At 41.2% G+C, this 17890-nt stretch overlaps 2 protein-coding genes across 3 annotated transcripts; one reads left to right on the forward strand and one right to left on the reverse strand.

Annotated features, from left to right (window-relative positions):
• Positions 1-1579: 1579 nt before the first annotated feature.
• Positions 1580-10473, forward strand: parp16 (poly (ADP-ribose) polymerase family, member 16). Of its 2 annotated transcripts, none has more exons than XM_061721603.1 (7): positions 1580-1646; positions 4872-5067; positions 6599-6736; positions 6814-7020; positions 7181-7352; positions 7436-7580; positions 8759-10473. In XM_061721603.1, exons 2-7 carry the CDS (start codon positions 4879-4881, stop codon positions 8892-8894), a joined length of 987 nt encoding a protein of 328 aa, XP_061577587.1. In that variant the 5' UTR covers positions 1580-1646; positions 4872-4878; the 3' UTR covers positions 8895-10473. The 2 variants fall into 2 exon arrangements, with proteins under 2 accessions (XP_061577587.1, XP_061577588.1); XM_061721604.1 differs by lacking the exon at positions 1580-1646 and adding an exon at positions 3975-4016.
• A 2877-nt stretch (positions 10474-13350) lies between these two features.
• On the reverse strand, positions 13351-16952 carry si:ch73-330k17.3 (IGFBP domain-containing protein). The gene is made up of 4 exons (XM_061721606.1): positions 16607-16952; positions 15046-15133; positions 13658-13835; positions 13351-13568 (listed from the first exon to the last, which is right to left on the reverse strand). The coding sequence occupies exons 1-4, from the start codon at positions 16944-16946 to the stop codon at positions 13467-13469; spliced, it is 708 nt and encodes a 235-aa protein (XP_061577590.1). The 5' UTR covers positions 16947-16952; the 3' UTR covers positions 13351-13466.
• Between the last annotated feature and the right edge of the window lie 938 nt (positions 16953-17890).

Here is a 17890-nt window from a genome sequence, read left to right on the forward strand (position 1 = left end):
AAAAAAAGGTTTACAGCAAGATGCAAGTCACTGGTGGCATTCAAAAACAGGGAAGCCAGGTTAGACTTTATCAAAAACATCCAAAAACACCTCCAATGTTCTGGAATCAGAAAATTCTGCTCTCTTCTGTATATGTTTGCAGGCCAGAGCTTCAGGAGCTGCATGCTGCCCGGCAGTCCCCCCGTCTGACCACCTCCATGTCTGCTGTCTACATCTGCTTATAGAGTCGTCCCTGTCATGCACCAGTTAGCCCTTGTGTCTGTGTCTCTTTTAAAGGCAAAGAAGAGGCATATTCTTTGATAAGAATGTAATCAGTCACTTGCTCTGCAACCAAAATACTACAGTTCTTATTTACTGAATACAGAAGTGGAGGCAAAAGGCCCACAATCCAGCAGGGGATGTCCAAGGACTCCAGACTTCAGGCAGCTGTTGACAAAGGATTTTCATTCAAGTATTGATGGCGACAAATAATTTAGAGCCCTTGAACATGGAGGTGCTTGTTTTCTAAACAGTAAATGCTACATTTTTGTTAATAAATAAACAAACAAACAGAAAGTCTACATTTTGATCATATCTAGACTGCTTTATGTCAAAATAATTGCACCGGTATTCTGCCAATCCTTGCTACCTGCCAAGAAATGCTACTTTGTGGTTCTGCGCATGTGCACAGTGGATTTTCAAAGTTTGATTGGCATGTCCATGATTTCTTGCACGATGTAAAATTGATAATATGGGATATTGAGTATTTAATCCTTCAAAATACACTACCCATGACATGAATTGCATTACACTTTGTGAACATTATACGATAAAGAGAGAAAAAAAAACTATTCTATTGCTTTATTTCATAGCCAGTCGCCTTTATTTAACCAGGCAGGTCTTTAATAACATTCTTATTTACAATGACGGCCTGGCAAGCAACAAGGACCATTTGAGGGAAAAGGAAGTGGTTTAGGGAGTAAAACACAGTAAAATTGTAGCTCTACAAAAGGTAGAAAAACATTAGGTAGCATTTTTTGGCAAAGCAGCAGAAATTGGCAGAACACCGGTGTATAGAGGAAAATTCATAAACAGCCAGTCTGTGTCCAACCTAGCAAACCAAACTATATACACTGTGTATGTGAATTTTAATGTTTTTTCCCCAAAATTTTGTTTAAATGTAAGTAACAGTCACTGCTACATTTTTAATGCTGCACCTGCCTTAAAAATATGCATGATTTCAACATCAGATACATTTTAGTTGATCTGTCAGCTCTTCCATGTCAGTGTAGTATCATTGAATAATTAACAACACATGTCTGACTCCACTTGTCAGCAGGTGCATGGCTTCTCACCTGTCCGCATCGCAGTCATCCATGCTGCCTTTCAGGCTCCTCGTAAATTAATATGTCCCTCCTGCCTCGGGGCCAGTGATATAAAAGAAAAATCAAAATACGCACCAGTGGTACGTTTGTATTTAAATTTCAAATATTCTTCGATTTCATATTTTCGTTTATCAATATACCAGTGCCATTTTTGTTTTTCATCTTTCGTTTGGAAGGAGAAACTCCGAAAACCAGTTATTTTTCCTGCACATAAATGCACCACTACTTAAGCTAACAAACGTTAGCTTTTCCTGAATTGCTATGAGTTGAGCAAAACTGGGGGTAAGTAAATAATTCAAAAACCGAGCTTGAAGAGACGTAGTTGGGCCACAGATGTGTTACGGGCATTAGCATGGGACGGCATGAGTCAGACGGTGTCGTATTTGTCACCGACGTCATTAAAAGGCAACACATATCTTCGTCTCAGCTAATGTTAGCAACGTAGCTTCGGTTCAACGCCTCTAAAGGCTGATTTATGCTTCTGCGTTAAATCGACGGCGTAAGGTCGCGTCGCCGCGTACCCTACGCTGTAGGCTCTGTGTCGGTGTAACGCGGAAGCATAAATCAGCCTTTAGCGAAGCGCCATGACTTCATAATAGCAACTTTAAAACATATGATCGAGATTTGTACTGGATGAATACACTCTTCATGTTGGATTTAAACGTTGTAATAATGTAAGTGTAGATTCAAACAGCCCCAGTCAGCAAGTAAAGTGAGTTAGTTAGTGAAGTAGGTGTTGCGTTAAGTTGTGTGTCCCGAGCAGGACCGTCCCCACCAGAGAAGAAGACTGTAGGTGCAGCCTGCTTTATTTCTGCTGGCCTTCGTACTGTATGAGTGTGGGGGAATACGTATAAATCAATAATCCAACCCATCTATATCTTACAAAAAAAAGCAGTTAGAAATGTAAACTTGGCTGTCTATCTTGCATCAACAAACCCACTTTCATTTTCAATCAAAACAAGACACTTAATTGCAAGATATAGTTAATCTGAACACCACTTTAATAATATATAAGGCTTATAATAATTTACTTCCGGGCTGCATGCAGGAACTGTTCTAGCCAAGAGAGGAAAACATGACCTCAGGGGAACAGCAATGTTTGACACAACTAACAGTAAGAACAAATACAAAGGGCAGATGTTTATCCGTTTTAAGAGTAAAACTGTGGAACTCATTAGACAACGACCTTAAATTAGCAAACTCAATAAAAGCATATAAGCTATTACTCAAAGCAAAGGTAATGGACACATATATAGAAGCAGAATAAGATAAGATAAGATAAGATAAGATAAGATAATCCTTTATTAGTCCCACAGCGGGGAAATTTGCAGTTTACAGCAGCAAAGGGGATAGTGCAAAACAAGAGGCATCAAAAGAAATAGTAATAATACAGTAATAATATCAGAGTATGACACACTATAAACAGTAAACAGAACTGGTATATACAATAATAATAATAATAATAATAATAAGAAAAATGAATAATAAGAAATACTGGCATATAAAAAAAATAAATAAATAACAGACAGATATTTACAGATGGATATTTACATAATTGCACGTTGCAGTGAATGACATTGCACATTATTTTCTAGTATGAGCAAACAAAGAAGAATGTACACATGTATGCGTGTGTGTGTGTGCCTGTGTGTGGGTGTGTACCGGTATGAACATATGCATGAATAGTATGTAGGATTTGATGTATAGACATAATACACATGCATGAGATGAAATGACAACCTAAATTGTTTTTTTTTCGGTTTCTTTAGCATCTTTTCACTTTCTGTTTTCAGAGCTATTATTACTATTAGTTCTATTGTGTTCATTATGTCTTCAGATAGATATCATAAAGTTTCTTTTTTTCAGACAAAGTTCAGACTTCTTACCTTCAATCTAACAGTTTCGACGGTTCTCATGCCTTCCTCAGTGTGTCACGTGATGGGAAGTGAAAACGTCCTCATCAGCTGTTTTTACTATGAGGGCGTGCCACCGTGACTCTACCGTATGTCAGAGGAATCACGGAAAAAATACAGAGAGCCATGCGAAAATACAACATCAATACTCCGGTCAAACCACACACAAAACTTAGACAGCTGTTAGTGCACCCAAAGGACAAAATAGATCACAACAAAAAATGCAACGTCATATACGAAATCCCCTGCCAATCATGTAATAAAACATACATCGGAGAAACGGGAAGAAGTTTCAACACGAGAAGAAAAGAACACCAAAAGGAATGCGAGAAGGAGACGGAAAAGATTCAAACAAGAGCAATGAAAGAGAAGGCATTGCAAGAGACCCACAAGTCAGCCATAACAGACCACTGTAAAAGGGAAAACCATATCATGAACTGGGACAAAGCCAGAGTCATCCGCACTGAGGACAACAGACACCAGTGCTGGATTATGGAGGCCATAGAGATCAGGAAACAAGGACAACAAACGATGAACAGGGATGAGGGAGCATACATGCTCTCCCACACATGGACCAGCATCTTGGAGCGGCGGGAGGACAGCGGGGGGCGTGGCCGACCTGTCAAACCTGGCAGGTTGGCCACGCCCCCATAGTAATAACAGCTGATAAGGACGTTTTCACTTCCCATCACGTGACACTGAGGAAGGCGGGAGAACCGCCGAAACTGTTAGATTGAAGGTAGGAAGTCGGAACTTTGTCTGAAAAAAAGAAACTTTAGGATACTATTATTATTATTATTATTATTATTATTATTATTTTTATTATTTTGTGTAGCCTCATGATACTTCTCTTTAGCATATTCTATTATATTAAAAGTAGGGCTGGGTATCGATTCAAATGTCAAGAATCGATTCAATTCAGAATCGATTATCATGATTCGATCCGATTCGATATTGGCTTAGTGTTATTTAAAATGTTTTTTGAGCTGTTGCTTGAATTATAGGACTGTAAAATAACTAGTGAAATAATAATTTCACAATAATTATTGTGAAATAACTAAGAAATAAATAACTCAAACAGGCCTTTCAATATCCATTTAAAGTGCAAAAAAGAAAGAAATTGCAACAGTTCATGCAGTAAACAAATCATTTTAGCTTATCTAATTTATTCTGTCACCACGCACACATATTGCCATGAAGCACCTGGCATTTTTCAGAAGTGTCATGACAAACTGTGTGTCCGACTACTGGGATTAAAGTTCACCTGGCGAAAATGATGGAAAAAAAAAAAAAAAATTGATCTTTAGACATAAGAATCGATTTTTAGGAATTAATATGAGAATCGATTTAGAATCGGAAAATCGATTTTTTTTCAACACAGGCCTAGTTAAAAGGTGGGCAAGATAAGCTTTATGCTTCAAGCCCAGACCTTTTCGGTCACAAATCCCCATGTTGACCAAAGAAAAACATGTAAATGTTTATTCTCTTGCTATTGATTTTCATGCTTATAATTGACCGAAATAAAGATGAACTATCTATGTTGTATTCCTACCACATAAGTGAATGTTTTGCTGAGTGACTTGTGCGTGTTCAGTGAGGGGATGCAGCCGCCGCTGCCGCCCGACGCCGTGCGGGAGCTGGTGGGCTCCTGCCTGCACAGAGACCCGGTGGCCGCCGACCTCCGCTGCAGCCTGTTCGTGGCTGCAGCCCAGAGCTACAAGAGAGACTCTCTCCTGCGACCCTTCCCTCCTCGGTACATCAGTGGGGACAACAAGGACTTTGAGGAGTTGGTAAGAGCTGGAGTGACAGCCACAAACGCACATTGTAGAAGTTAGACCCACATTTTTAGTAAAGTCCGTAATATTTTTGGGAGGACACTCGCTGGCATTTTTCCATGGTAATTTGACAGGGGCTTTTGTTGGAGTTTTTCTTCTTTACCGGGCTGCGTGTTGTTATTGTGGTGACAATGGACACCATACTATTTATCTCGGATCTTCAAAGACCTGAGGCTGTGTGTGAAATGTGTATTTTTTTTCTCACAGCAAAGTTTCATAAAATACGCCTGCAATCGGTTGCAGGTCCTGTGGTGTGGACCTAAAAAGAAGGGATGTAGTGGCCACTCACAAGCAGGACACTGTTTAGTTTCAGTAGGTTAGAATTCACAAGAATCTAGCCGTTAGTAATGATGACGATGACTTTTCAGTTAGTGTTCTGTTACTGTTGGTTTCGGGCAGTTGAAACGAGAGACTGGATTAAACAACACAAGTTTTTCCTTCGTCCACAAAAAGCGTTCTTCAGCTCTTTTGTTCCCAAACTCCTACAGGGAAACAATTCTTTTTTTAAAAGAAAGCACCTTAAGTGAACTGTAGTCCCACTACAGTGGCAGTTGTGGCCTTTTTCTTTTGCTTACACTGATGACGCACAATGTGATGCACAACGTGGTTGGGGTAGAGTCCTGCTGGTCTTAAACAATAAACACATTTAGGCAGTGTATGTTCAACATATGTCTATTTATAAAAAATAGACACTAGATTGCTAAAAAGCTTTTTCTTGCTTAAACATTTGTGTTGTGATGTCAACACAAACAAATCTGGGCCCCGTTTCGCAAAGAACGTTCAACAAACAGGTGTTCAGAGTTGGTTAATTCAACTCTGAGTTTTATTGTATTTTATATTATATTAGTGTAATGTAATGAATACGAGCACATATTCAGACCAAGGTTCAAAGAAGCAAGTGAATGCAAACACGAATTAAAACACTGAACGACTGTTTCATGTGAATTACAAAAGAGTGAAGTAAACTGTTCTCAATGTCACGTACTGGTGGAGAAATGAAAAAAAAAAAAACAACTCGAAGCGGCTGAAAATGAAGCAGGATAAAACCTATTTCAGACGGGGAACTCAAACGTAGCAGGATCGGTTCTGGTCGCATTAATGGATGGAATGAAAAATCCTTCAAGCTGGGAAACATGAGTCCATCAGTCACCGAGAAACGCTAGAGGGGCATTTCTTTACTCCGTCTGAGCAGGAAACCAACTATTTCATGTTATCAACTTTTACTTGATGACTTTGGCTCTTGGAAAAAGAATAAAACTGGAATAAAGACTAAAAACGTTTTTAAATGTGAGTGAGCTGAAAGGTAAAAGGGAAGAGGCTTATGAGTCTGTCTCTTTTCTCTCAGTTCTGTTGCCTTGTTGCTACACCCTGCTAACCACAGAGCATCAGTTTGATGTGGTCTGCGTTATCGGAGCGAAACGTGGTCCCGTCTTTGAACTGCCTGAAGCTGAAATGACACAGAAGAAAACCTAAGTGTGTTCTTCAGTTGGCAGATGTGAAGTCGCTGCCTGGTGTGAGAGATTTGGTGAGGCTTCAGCCTGGAGAAGGAGATCATCATCTGGCTCTCACTCACTGGATTCTGTCCTCGAAGAGTTTTGCTGTGAAGACACTACAGAAGGACGAGGTACATACGACCCTGAACCACAGTGTCTCTCAGTGTTTGACCCGTTGTTCACAGTGTGCCTCTTCCATCTTTCCCAGTATTCCAAACTTTGCAGCCTGACAGAAAATGAAGGAATTTCTGCTCCAGTGCCGGACTTCCTCTTTGAGCTGGAGTACTCCGATCACCTGAACGCCAGGTTTCAGAGGACGAGAGAAGGACGAGACGTCTTCTACGCATTCCACGGGAGCCGCTTGGAGAACTTCCACTCAATCATTCACAATGGACTGCACTGTCACCTCAACAAGGTTTGTGGGAAGGAAAAGACGGAAATCGCTCCTTACAGAGCAACATCATGCATCAGAAACTTGAGAATCATCTCTTTTTCAGAGTCTGGCGTGGAGTCAAATGCATCCACTCTTCTGTGGTATCCATAGTAACATATTAGATGCTGATCTGTGTGTGCAGAACTCCGTATTTGGAGAGGGGACCTACCTCACCAGTGACCTCAGCATGGCGGTCCTCTACAGTCCTCACAGCAGCAGCTGGCGGGAAAGCATCCTGGGTCCGCTGCTCAGCTGCGTGGCGCTGTGCGAGGTCATCGACCACCCAGATGTCAAGTGCCAGGTGAAGAAAAAAGGTGTGTCACGCACAGCAAAACAGACGGGGGAACCAGCGACGTGCACGCTTGTCTCACCCCCTCCTGCTCTTCTCCCATTTCAGATTCAGAGAAAGTGGACCGGCAGCGTTCACGAGCGAGAAACAGCGAAGGCGGGGATGTGCCGCAGAAATACTTCATAGTCACCAACAATCAGCTTTTACGAGTCAAGTACCTGCTCGTTTACTCTCAGAGGAAGAACCTCTCCAGGTAAAGAACCTCCAGGTGAACTGTGCACGTGTTTGGGTGTAGGTGCGCCGGCGTTAGTCAGACACATCACAACTGAGCCACATGACGGTTTCTCTTTATAACAATTTTGTGAATGCGTCCAGCTTTTATTGCTTTACTACAAATATAGAAATGTACCTGAAGCTGAAACAACAGTACAAAATTAAAGCCACTTTATGTAGTAATAAACAGTACTCGAGTTGAGGGGGGATGAGGGGGGATGGGAACCCCCCGAAAATAAAAACGGTCAAAATCATCCCCCCTGTAAAACTGCCATCCCCCCTTTCCATCCCGTATGTCATTTCATCAATGAATGTGGTTTTACTGCTATTTCAACATTTAGAGTCATCACCAGAAAAATAACAGCAGAAAAATAACTTATTTGACAATTGTCACCTGTTTCAAGTAAATTTTCGCTTGAAATAAGTAGGAAAATCTGCCAGTGGGACAAGATTTATCTTCTCATTACAAGCAAAAAAATCTTGTTCCACTGGCAGATTTTTCTACTTATTTTAAGGGAAAATCTACTTGAAACTTTGAAAATTGTTGTTGTTTTAAGTGTAATGAGATTATTTTTTTTTACTAAAATGAGACATTTTAACTAGAAATAAGAATCTTGTTAAGATTTTGAGTTTCTGCAGTGATCCATTTTACTTATCCTGTGAAGGACAGGCATATTGAAGTTCAGAAAACTGTTTTTTATTGTTGTGTTTTGATGTATTTGATGTAAGCCCAGTGGATATTTAAAGCTTACAGAAGGCTGCATTTAACTGCTGCTATGTCATTCCTGCAGTATTTCTGCAGGTGTTTTGGTCAGTGCTATCATTTGTAATATATTATATTATTTGTATTCAGCACAAATTATCTGTCCCCATGTGATAAAATCCGGCATCCCCCCTGATTTTTTTTTTTTTTACAACTCGAGTACTGGTAATAAAACATGGGGGCGTCTTGCTCTGTTGTGCTGACAAAAGAGCCCCTGACAGGATGGCGTTAGCTCGCTTCTAAGTGCAGGTCCTGACGTACAGCCGAGAGCGTTCTTGCTGCTCTCATGTGGTCAGAGCTGATATCAATTAAACATGACATTATTATTATTAAAGTATGTAAACGGTTACGTATCGGCCTGTTGTCAATGTGCCTCTCTCGTGTCTCTCGGTCAGACATTCCCGCAGCGGCTCGTGGCTCCTGCGGCACCATTTCGCCATCATGATGACTCTTTACCTGTTGCTGCTCGTGTTCATCGGTGCCTTGAACTCCTCCACCTTCCTGTCGTTCTGGAGCCGACTGTTCAGGTGACGAGACGGCAGCCAAGACATCGGCGACGACGGCCCACTGTGCCTTTCTGATCAGAGACTGACCGGAGACCCGAGCAACATAGTTTTGTGCACCTTTTATACTGTTTTCTTTCTGCTGGAGTCTTTTATTTCTACAAATAATTCCGATGATGTTATTCTGACGTGACACGCCTTCTTCACGCGGGTCCAGTTCTGGAAGGGTTCTGCTGCAATGAGACCACAGTGCATTTTAATAGTAATATGCAATCTTTCATGTGTACTTTCTGTGGTTTAGTAAACTTTTTGTTTTTGTGGGGGATCTCGGCTGGTATGTGGTTCTAGTCCTCATTAATGCTGACTTATGCAACAACCACACTTCATAGTGGATAGATGATTCAAATAAGCTTTTATGTCCTCGCAGGAAATAAATGAGCACCTGCTTAAAGTTAAAAGCCTTTAAAATTTGACAACGAAGATTTTATTTGAAAGCGTTTCAGTCGCTCGCGAAAGTCAACGCGTTCCACTGAAACTCACATTTACTGCAGCTGGCGCATAAATGCTGTTTTTATCAGTGAAAAGAAAAGTGGGACAGATTTATGGGGCTGATAACGCCGGTGGGCGGCTTTGGTGACGGACCCAGTCCTCCTCATAAATAGCTTGTCATGTTATGGATATTTACAAAAGCTCAAACAAGTTGCAAAAGCAAGACCTTAATAAAGCAAAATTATTATTATTATTATTATTATTATTTTCTTGTTTTGGTCCTTTTTGGACTAAATGGAACACTAAAGTGTAACAGCAGTTACTTCTAGTTTCCTGCTACATTTACCGTGGGAGGATGTTGGAGGAAGATCTCGTCAAATCGAACCCTTTGATCAGAAAATGTTCACTAATGATTGATCGTACGACTACGAGTCAGCTCGGCCAACACTTCTATGATTTCTGACTCTCAGAATCAGTTTTATTGGCCAAGTATGAACATGCCAGACAGGGAATTTGACTCCGGTTATTACGCTCACTGTACCCAGATTTAAATATTAGCAAACAGTAAATAGACAAATGACAGTAAATAGACAAATGAGGGAATGAAAACGGTTTCTTTAGACTGATGAAACCCTTGATAACAATTCGAAGTTACAGCACATCACTGATGCAAGTTGAAAGATGAAAGCAAATGCAGGCCTTTGTTTTGGATTTAAACCGGTTCCTTGTTGCGTAATCGTGTAGATAAACGGCGTCTGTCCCTCATGAGCAGCTTCTGAAGGCCACGGAACAACCGTCCCATTGTTGGTCCACACTTCAGTCTGTTTCTGTACTTGGTTATTGCTGCCTCATAAACGCCTGTTACTCAATAACCGTCCCCTGTGAGGGGCCGCGGTGATGGGGGGGCCGTGGAGGTGTGTGTGGGGGGGCGGCGGTTTGAACAAAACTGGGTAATACTTTGCACCCCATGATTCACTAGCGTGTAGATCCACCTTTTAGCAGCAGCAAGTTGAAGTGGTTGTTTCCCATATTTAAGATTAAAATATTTATACTTTCTCCCATATTCTTTCACAGTAATCGATCTCCATTTGAGGATTAATAAAGTATTTTTGAATGAATTCAAAGGAATCAGGCTTCATCAGTGTCACATGGTTGTGGAGTAACGTTGGTCCAATGCTCAACAGTTTAAACGTCCCGCTGCAGCTTTTCAGCTGCTCTCAGGTCCGGACTTGGGCCGGACCGTCTAAGAACCTCCAGTCTTTTTACTTTCAGCCAGGATGTTGCAGATTTCCTGGTGTCCTCCTGCGGGACCCAGTAGGGCTGGGCGATATGGACCAAAAGTCATATCTCGATATTTTCTAGCTTAATGGCGATACTCGATATATATCTCGATATTTTTTCTGTGCCATAATTGGAGTTTCCCCCAAAGCATTATAGCATAGCATCTCTGTTAGCTTCATTTTTTTCTGAGGCAAACCCTTAAAAAAAACAGTCAGTTTTAATACAAAGCCTCGTGTCAAATGCCAGGTACCTTTATTAACAGAGGTCTGCACAATATCAAAATGTATAAAACAAATGAAATAAAAATAAACTGCCTGCATATATAGAATAAAATGCTTCTTGAATAAAATAAAACAAATATCCCTTTCCTGCATAACAATTACATTAAAATACACTGTACAATTAATACAGTGTAGACAGTAACAGGCAGACTTTTCCACTGAGGTTGACAGTTGTGCAAATAACAAAACATTTGTGCAAATCTCAAATAAAACATTCAAGTCAATTTGTCACAAAATAAGCTATATCAAAATTTAATTTTTTTTTTTTTTTTTTTTTTTTTAAATCGATATAAACGATATTGTCTCGTACCATATCGCGTTTGAAAATATATCGATATATATTAAAATCTCGATATATCGCCCAGCCCTAGGACCCAGCCTTGACCAAACTTGAACCGTCAGTCACCGCCTCTAGGATATTTTGTCATAAACAGAGAAGTTTGACGACTCAGAGACTAAAAGGGGCACACAGTTGTGGGAAAACTAGCAACTGTGTTTCCACCTGTGCACAATCTCAAGGTCCAACGTGTCTGAAATGGCTCTGGGATGTTTTCCAGATGGAGGTGCAGCAACGATTGCTTCTCTAAGACCACTACTTATGTCTCTCCCTCTTGGCATTGTGTTCACACACACCAGACTGCTGCAGAGCATCTGCTTTGATAGAAGCGTGCACGCTCCTTGATCAGACTTGGAGTGTTGCTACGGAGACGCGTTGTTGTGGATCTGTTCAGGCTTCACATGCAGGGCCGGACTGGGACAAAAAGTCCGGCCGATAGTCATGAACTCACTTAGGCCACCCTTACTCATACACTGCACACACATTCTCACACTCGAGCAGGTGCTGCACACAACCACGAATCCATGCACACACACATGCGCAAGTAATCACCAAAAGCTCATTATTCTGTATCCAATTTGAATTTAAATGCTATTAGAACAAAACTATAAGCCACCAATCCATTGCTTCTTTCCCCCACTCATCAACGGATTCAATGCAACTGTCACAGCAGGACTCAACAACATAACTATTATTTTGTCTGTAAATTATTTCAATGCCAGATTACTATAGTAAATTGCCCATTATATTTAGCTGCTACTGATACAAAAAGTACATAAAAATAAACAATTTGTTTGGCTTTTGGTCTATAAAATGGTGAAAAATTTTGAGAAATCTTGACCTCTGTTCCCCAAAACCCAAGAAAATGTCCTCAAATAGCTTATTTTGTACAAAACAACAGTCCACAGTCCCAAGATATTCAATTTACTGTCATAGACGGGAGAAACCAGAAAATATTTATATTTAAGAAGCTGCAAACAGAGAATTTTGACTTTTTATTCTTTAAAAATAAGACTCAAAATGATTAGTCAGTTATCCAAATAGTTGGCGATTAATTCAATAGTACATTAGTCATCGATTTAGTCGATTAATCGCTGCAGCTCTATTCTATATTAACAGCATAATCACATTTCTTATATAATTCAAACTTGAACAATTTGTTTTTCTACTATAGATTCCCTTGTAGCTGTACGCTCTTCTGAGCTACAACCAGGCTGAGATGACCCTGATATAAGGAGAAAGATTGTAATCATTACATCAGGAAAAACTCATCAATAGGACTGTAGGTCCCTGTAAATGTTACACATTCATTACTCATTGTTGAAGGAATTACTTGTGTATTACTGTGTAGCTACTGCCAGTTCATATTTATGACCTATGGACTGCATATTTTCCGTATGAATTTGTGAGTTTTTAAATGCATTTAACCAGCAAAGAAAAAAAGTTACAATCACATAATTTACAGCAAAACCAGACAAACACACTGATAAACTGATTAAACCAAAAGCATTTCATGTGGATTAATAAAATCATCACTGGCACAGTTTGCAACTATTTCTGTGTTGGACAAGGAAAGATGTGGACAATTTACCAGTATGTGGACAGACTGGTATAGCAAAGCCGCCCAAGTATTAAAATATCAACCTGTCAGTTTAAGACAACACATAATTAACTAAATGTTTAATTTGATCCAGGTTACCAGGAAACCCAATATGACCTACTGTATTTCAAGGGATGGAATATCCACTTGTAGTTTTATGTTCAGGCTGATGTGAGGTTTAACAATATAGCAACCACTGCAACATTTAAAATAGAATAACGTTTTGACTGGATGTGGTACCAAGGTCATTATTACAGCTGCATAAAAGGGTTGATGGAGAATCTCAACAGTGGGCCCGATGGCCAGTCTGTTCACATGTGTTAGGTAACAGGATGAAAGGGAAGTGGTTTTTAGTCTGAAGTTGAATTTGTTGAAGACCCAGAGGTGTCGGAGGATTTTTAAATTACATTTTGATTCAGAAAAGGCGTAACTTTCGGAAAAAAAATGACCTGGCGGTGTAAATACTGTCAGGTCTCGTCTTCGTCATTTCAACACAGTTGTTTCACATCTTTTTATTCAGGTTTAAATTACAAATGTACAGGTGACGTTATAAACGAGATTGTGTAAAGTTTCTTCCAGTTGAACACAATTAGCTGCCTTTCTTCCACCTCTCTAGCCAGGAGATGTCCCGGTTTCTTCTCTTCTGGGGTGAACCACCTCAGGGTGGGGGGGGCAGTCTGGGACCAGACACACAAAGTGCCCCCCCGTTTCACTCTGGAGACGAAAAGAAAAACGTGCACAAGTTTATTGGGATGGTGCTGGTTAGGATTGGTGCGTCTTCCTGTGTTTGTGCAGCTCCTCACCTGCAGGTCATTGTGGCACTCGGCGTGCTGGTGCACGCACCTGCCGAAGCGCTGCAGGCAGCCGGACTGGGCCGGGCCGCAGGTGAAGGTGCACGCTGGGAACCTCAGGAGGAGACAGCTGGAGCACGAGGTGTGCTGGCAGGAGCCCCGGCAGGCCCCGCTCCCCACCGACACCAGCCTGCACAGAGGGACGCTCAGGCTGAAACATCTGTGTGTTCGTTTGTCTGGTGCTCCATAAGAAAACCAGTGAACAGAATCAAATGTCAAGACAAGCTTTATTATATCATGCACAATGTTTCCCAGCCGGAGGTAAACCTCTCTCAAACCACATAGGTACACTGTAAAACCTGATAAGTTAGTTGAACTCAAACTGTTTGAGGAAACCGATTGCCTAAAACCATTTAAGTTTATTAACTCAAACAATTCAAGTGTAAAAAAATATTCCATTGAGGTTCAAGTAACTCAAATATTTATTGTTACGGTAACTTGGTTAAATAAATCTGATAGTACCATTTCATTCAGTAAACTGGACTTAAAACTAATACGTATTATACACCCATATGTAGTATTTCCTTGAGATTTATTTAAAAAGTGTTGATTGTATTAATTTGCATCAAGCCAGACTAATTTAATTGAATCTTCTTTACATAAATGTTAGCACTTACGTTCAAGTTACTCAGTTTTATTCCTCTAAATTAAATTATCACATTCTAGTGGTCACAACTTCTAGCTCCTCAATTCATTTTAGGAAACCGATGGCCTTAAACCATTTTAGTTGTCATAACTTAAATAACTCAACTTTAAGTTGCTTTAACACAATACAAACACAGACATCTTATACCAGCTTCAAACATTTATTTAATCAATTTGAGTTATCTTAACTGATGGCAATGAGTGACCACAAAGTTTAAGTTATTTCAACTTACTTCTGTTATTAAGATGTAAAATGCACACTGTGGTCATCGATCCAGTCGTATTTATGCTAAAAAGGGAGGTGGTTTTGCACCCCATCTGCCAAACATATCAGACCTTGAGCCGTATATATCCCTGTTTATTGCTTCCTACTTAAGAGGTCAACCCAGATAACGGATGAGACCCATCAGTGTTAAAACATACAGTACAAATCAAAAGTTTGGACACACTTCCCCATTTGTTTGAATGAGGTGTGTCCAAACTTTTGGTCTGTCCTGTTTGTTTCTGTTCATTGTTTTCACCTAAAGAAACAGAAAATATCTGAACTATTTTCACAGCCTAGTCATAAAACAGGAGTTGACCCTGCAAATAGAGAAAAACCACCAGTGTAGAATCTTATAGTAAAACCCTTCAAACCTTTAAACAATTTCATAAAATCCTAACAAGGCGGCTGGTGCGAGGTGTTAAAGGATAACCTGGCGGAGCAGAGCGCGGACGGGTGGGCCTGGCAGAACTCCCTAGTGCAGTCCGGGTGACAGCTCTCCGGGGCCGGCGGGTCCATCACTGCACAACACACGTCTGTTAAATCATTGGCTCTGTCGGGTTCTGTATGAATCTGATGAGCGACGACAAAACACTTATTCTCTCAAGGACAGAGAAGAGAAGTTATTGCGTGAATCAGAGGACACCTGCTCAGGAGAGATTAAGAGATTCACTCTATTTACTCTACTCTTTTTTTCTCTCTTTTCGTACTGCACTACTTTTTTTCTCATTCAATTTTTATTGAATTTTCTTAGATACAAAACAACACGTACCAACATACAAAACCCACTAAAACATTCAAAATTGATTTTTGTCATTCAAAAGATGTACAAAGGGGCCATTGTCCATTATTCCCACTAAGTCACTTAAAGTACTGCACTACTTTTATTTTTTATTCCACTGTATATACTGTTTATATTTTGTAATTATATATTTTTACTTTTTTCATACTTCTTTTGCTGCATGTGTGTGTTGTGTGTACTGCTGCTGCAAGAAGTGAATTTCCCCACTGATGAATAAAGGGCTATCTATCTATCTATCTATCTATCTATCTATCTATCTATCTAGTACTCGAGTTGTAAAGAAAAATCAGGGGGGATGGTGGATTTTATCATATGGGGACAGATAATTTGTGCTGATTACAAATATAATATATTACAAATATTAGCACTGACCAAAACACCTGCAGAAATACTGCAGGAATGACATAGCAGCAGTTAAATGCAGCCTTCTGTAAGCTTTAAATATCCACTGGGCTTACATCAAATACATCAAAACACAACAATAAAAAACAGTTTTCTGAATTTATCAATATGACTCTGTCCTTCACAGGATAAGTAAAATGGATCACTGCAAAAACTCAAAATCTTAAGAATATTTGTCTTATTTCTAGTTAAAATGTCTCATTTTAGTAAAAAAAAAAAATCTCATTACACTTAAAACAAGACTCATCACTGGAAAAAACAACAATTTTCACCTGTTTCAAGTAGATTTTCACTTGAAATAAGTAGAAAAATCTGCATGTGGAACAAGATTTTTTTGCTTGTAATGATAGGATAAATCTTGTCCCACTGGCAGATTTTCCTACTTATTTCAAGTGAAAATTTACTTGAAACAGGTGAAAATTGTCAAATAAGTTATTTTTCTGGTGTTATTTTTCTGGTGATGACTCTAAATGTTGAAATAACAGTAAAACCACAATCATTGATGAAATGACATAAGGGATGGAAAGGGGGGATGGCAGTTTTACAGGGGGGATGATTTGGACTGTTGTTATTTCAGGGGGGATGCCATCCCCCCTCATCCCCCCTCACCTCCAGTACTGCATCTATCTATCCATCCATCCATATCTATCCATATATCTATCCATCCATCCATATCCATCCATCCATCCATCCCTACCTACCTACCCACCCATCCATATCTACCTATCCACCTACTCATCGACCTATCCATCCACAAACAGCAGCAGAGACATGCAGCGATTGACTTCACCTGTTCTGCAGGTGCCGCTGCTCTCTGCCTCTGCATCAGCGTCTGAGTCCTGCTGCTCGCACACCAGGCCGTCGTCACACTTCCCCAGGTGGTCCCAGGCCCCCCCGCAGGCCTCCCCCTCCGTCCTGGCGCAGGCGGGGCAGCAGCCGCAGACCCCTGTGGTGACCCCCCCTCTACACCGGAGCCTCGGGGCCCGCCGGGGGGAGCAGTGGATCCTGCTGCAGGGGGGGCAGTGAAGGGCCCGCAGCTGGCGGGCATCTGCACCGCTGGAGCCCGGCTCTGACTCCAGCTCTGAGCCCAGAGACCCCACCCAGGCGCACAAGAAGAGGAGCCTCCACATGCCCGCCGTCAGCCCGCTGTTCTGATGGGGAGGGGGGCTGGCGGCGTCTTTATGGGCCCCAACCCTCCCCAGCAGCCAATAGATGACAGATTCGGGGGGGTGGGTCTTATCTTCACACTATCAGCAGCAGATTATCAAGTCTGGGGAAGGTGTGAAGACGCCTCTTTGTATTCGGAGTCACGTGACCTCCGGAACACCTACAACAAGGTAACGACATGTTTCTGCAAAGAACAAAAGGATCAAGGCACCAGCACGTTATCTGACCAGGGCGTATCCGTGAGTAAAAGCTCCTGGCAGGATGTCAACAACAATAAAAGAACAACAATATCCCTGAAGTCGGTTCTGGTCCGTCTGCAGAACCTCCTTCAGTATTGACTGGTGGGGCGGGTGACGTCACAGCGGCTCCACGTGGAGGGATGGATTTGGTCTGTGGGTTCCTCGGCTGGCTCAGCCAGAGGGTTGGCGGTTCAATTCCCGTCCTCAGCAGTCAGCGGGTCCAGACGGGACCAGTCAGTTTGAGTTGATGAAGTGCTGCATAAATGTGTGGCAGCAGGACTTGTTGGGTCAGAGTGGGTACCAGAACCAGAGGTCCCCTGGAGGTGCAGGTCATTCAAACTTAGTGATAAACCATCTTTAATCAAGTAGCAGCAAGTTTGAATGTTTCCAGATAGTTAAAAATACAGACTTTACAAGTTTTCACTAGATATTAAGAGTCGGTTAAGCTCGGGGTGACGGTGGGTTTAAGTGGAGACCCGTTCTCCTGTCAATATCCTCTGCGGCAATTAAGGCGGCAGACACGGTCAAGGGGATGTTAAAGGGCAGACAATTATCAGCTTGTTTACGGTTTACTGAGCATATTGACTATACTCCACAGCAAAGGGGGAGTAGAGTCAAATGGCTCATTCCACCTTAAACCAGATGCATCTGACACCGGGCCAGCAGTT

The sequence above is a fragment of the Cololabis saira genome, chromosome 5 (genome assembly GCF_033807715.1).
Source record: "Cololabis saira isolate AMF1-May2022 chromosome 5, fColSai1.1, whole genome shotgun sequence".
NCBI classification, from domain to species: Eukaryota; Metazoa; Chordata; class Actinopteri; order Beloniformes; family Belonidae; genus Cololabis; species Cololabis saira.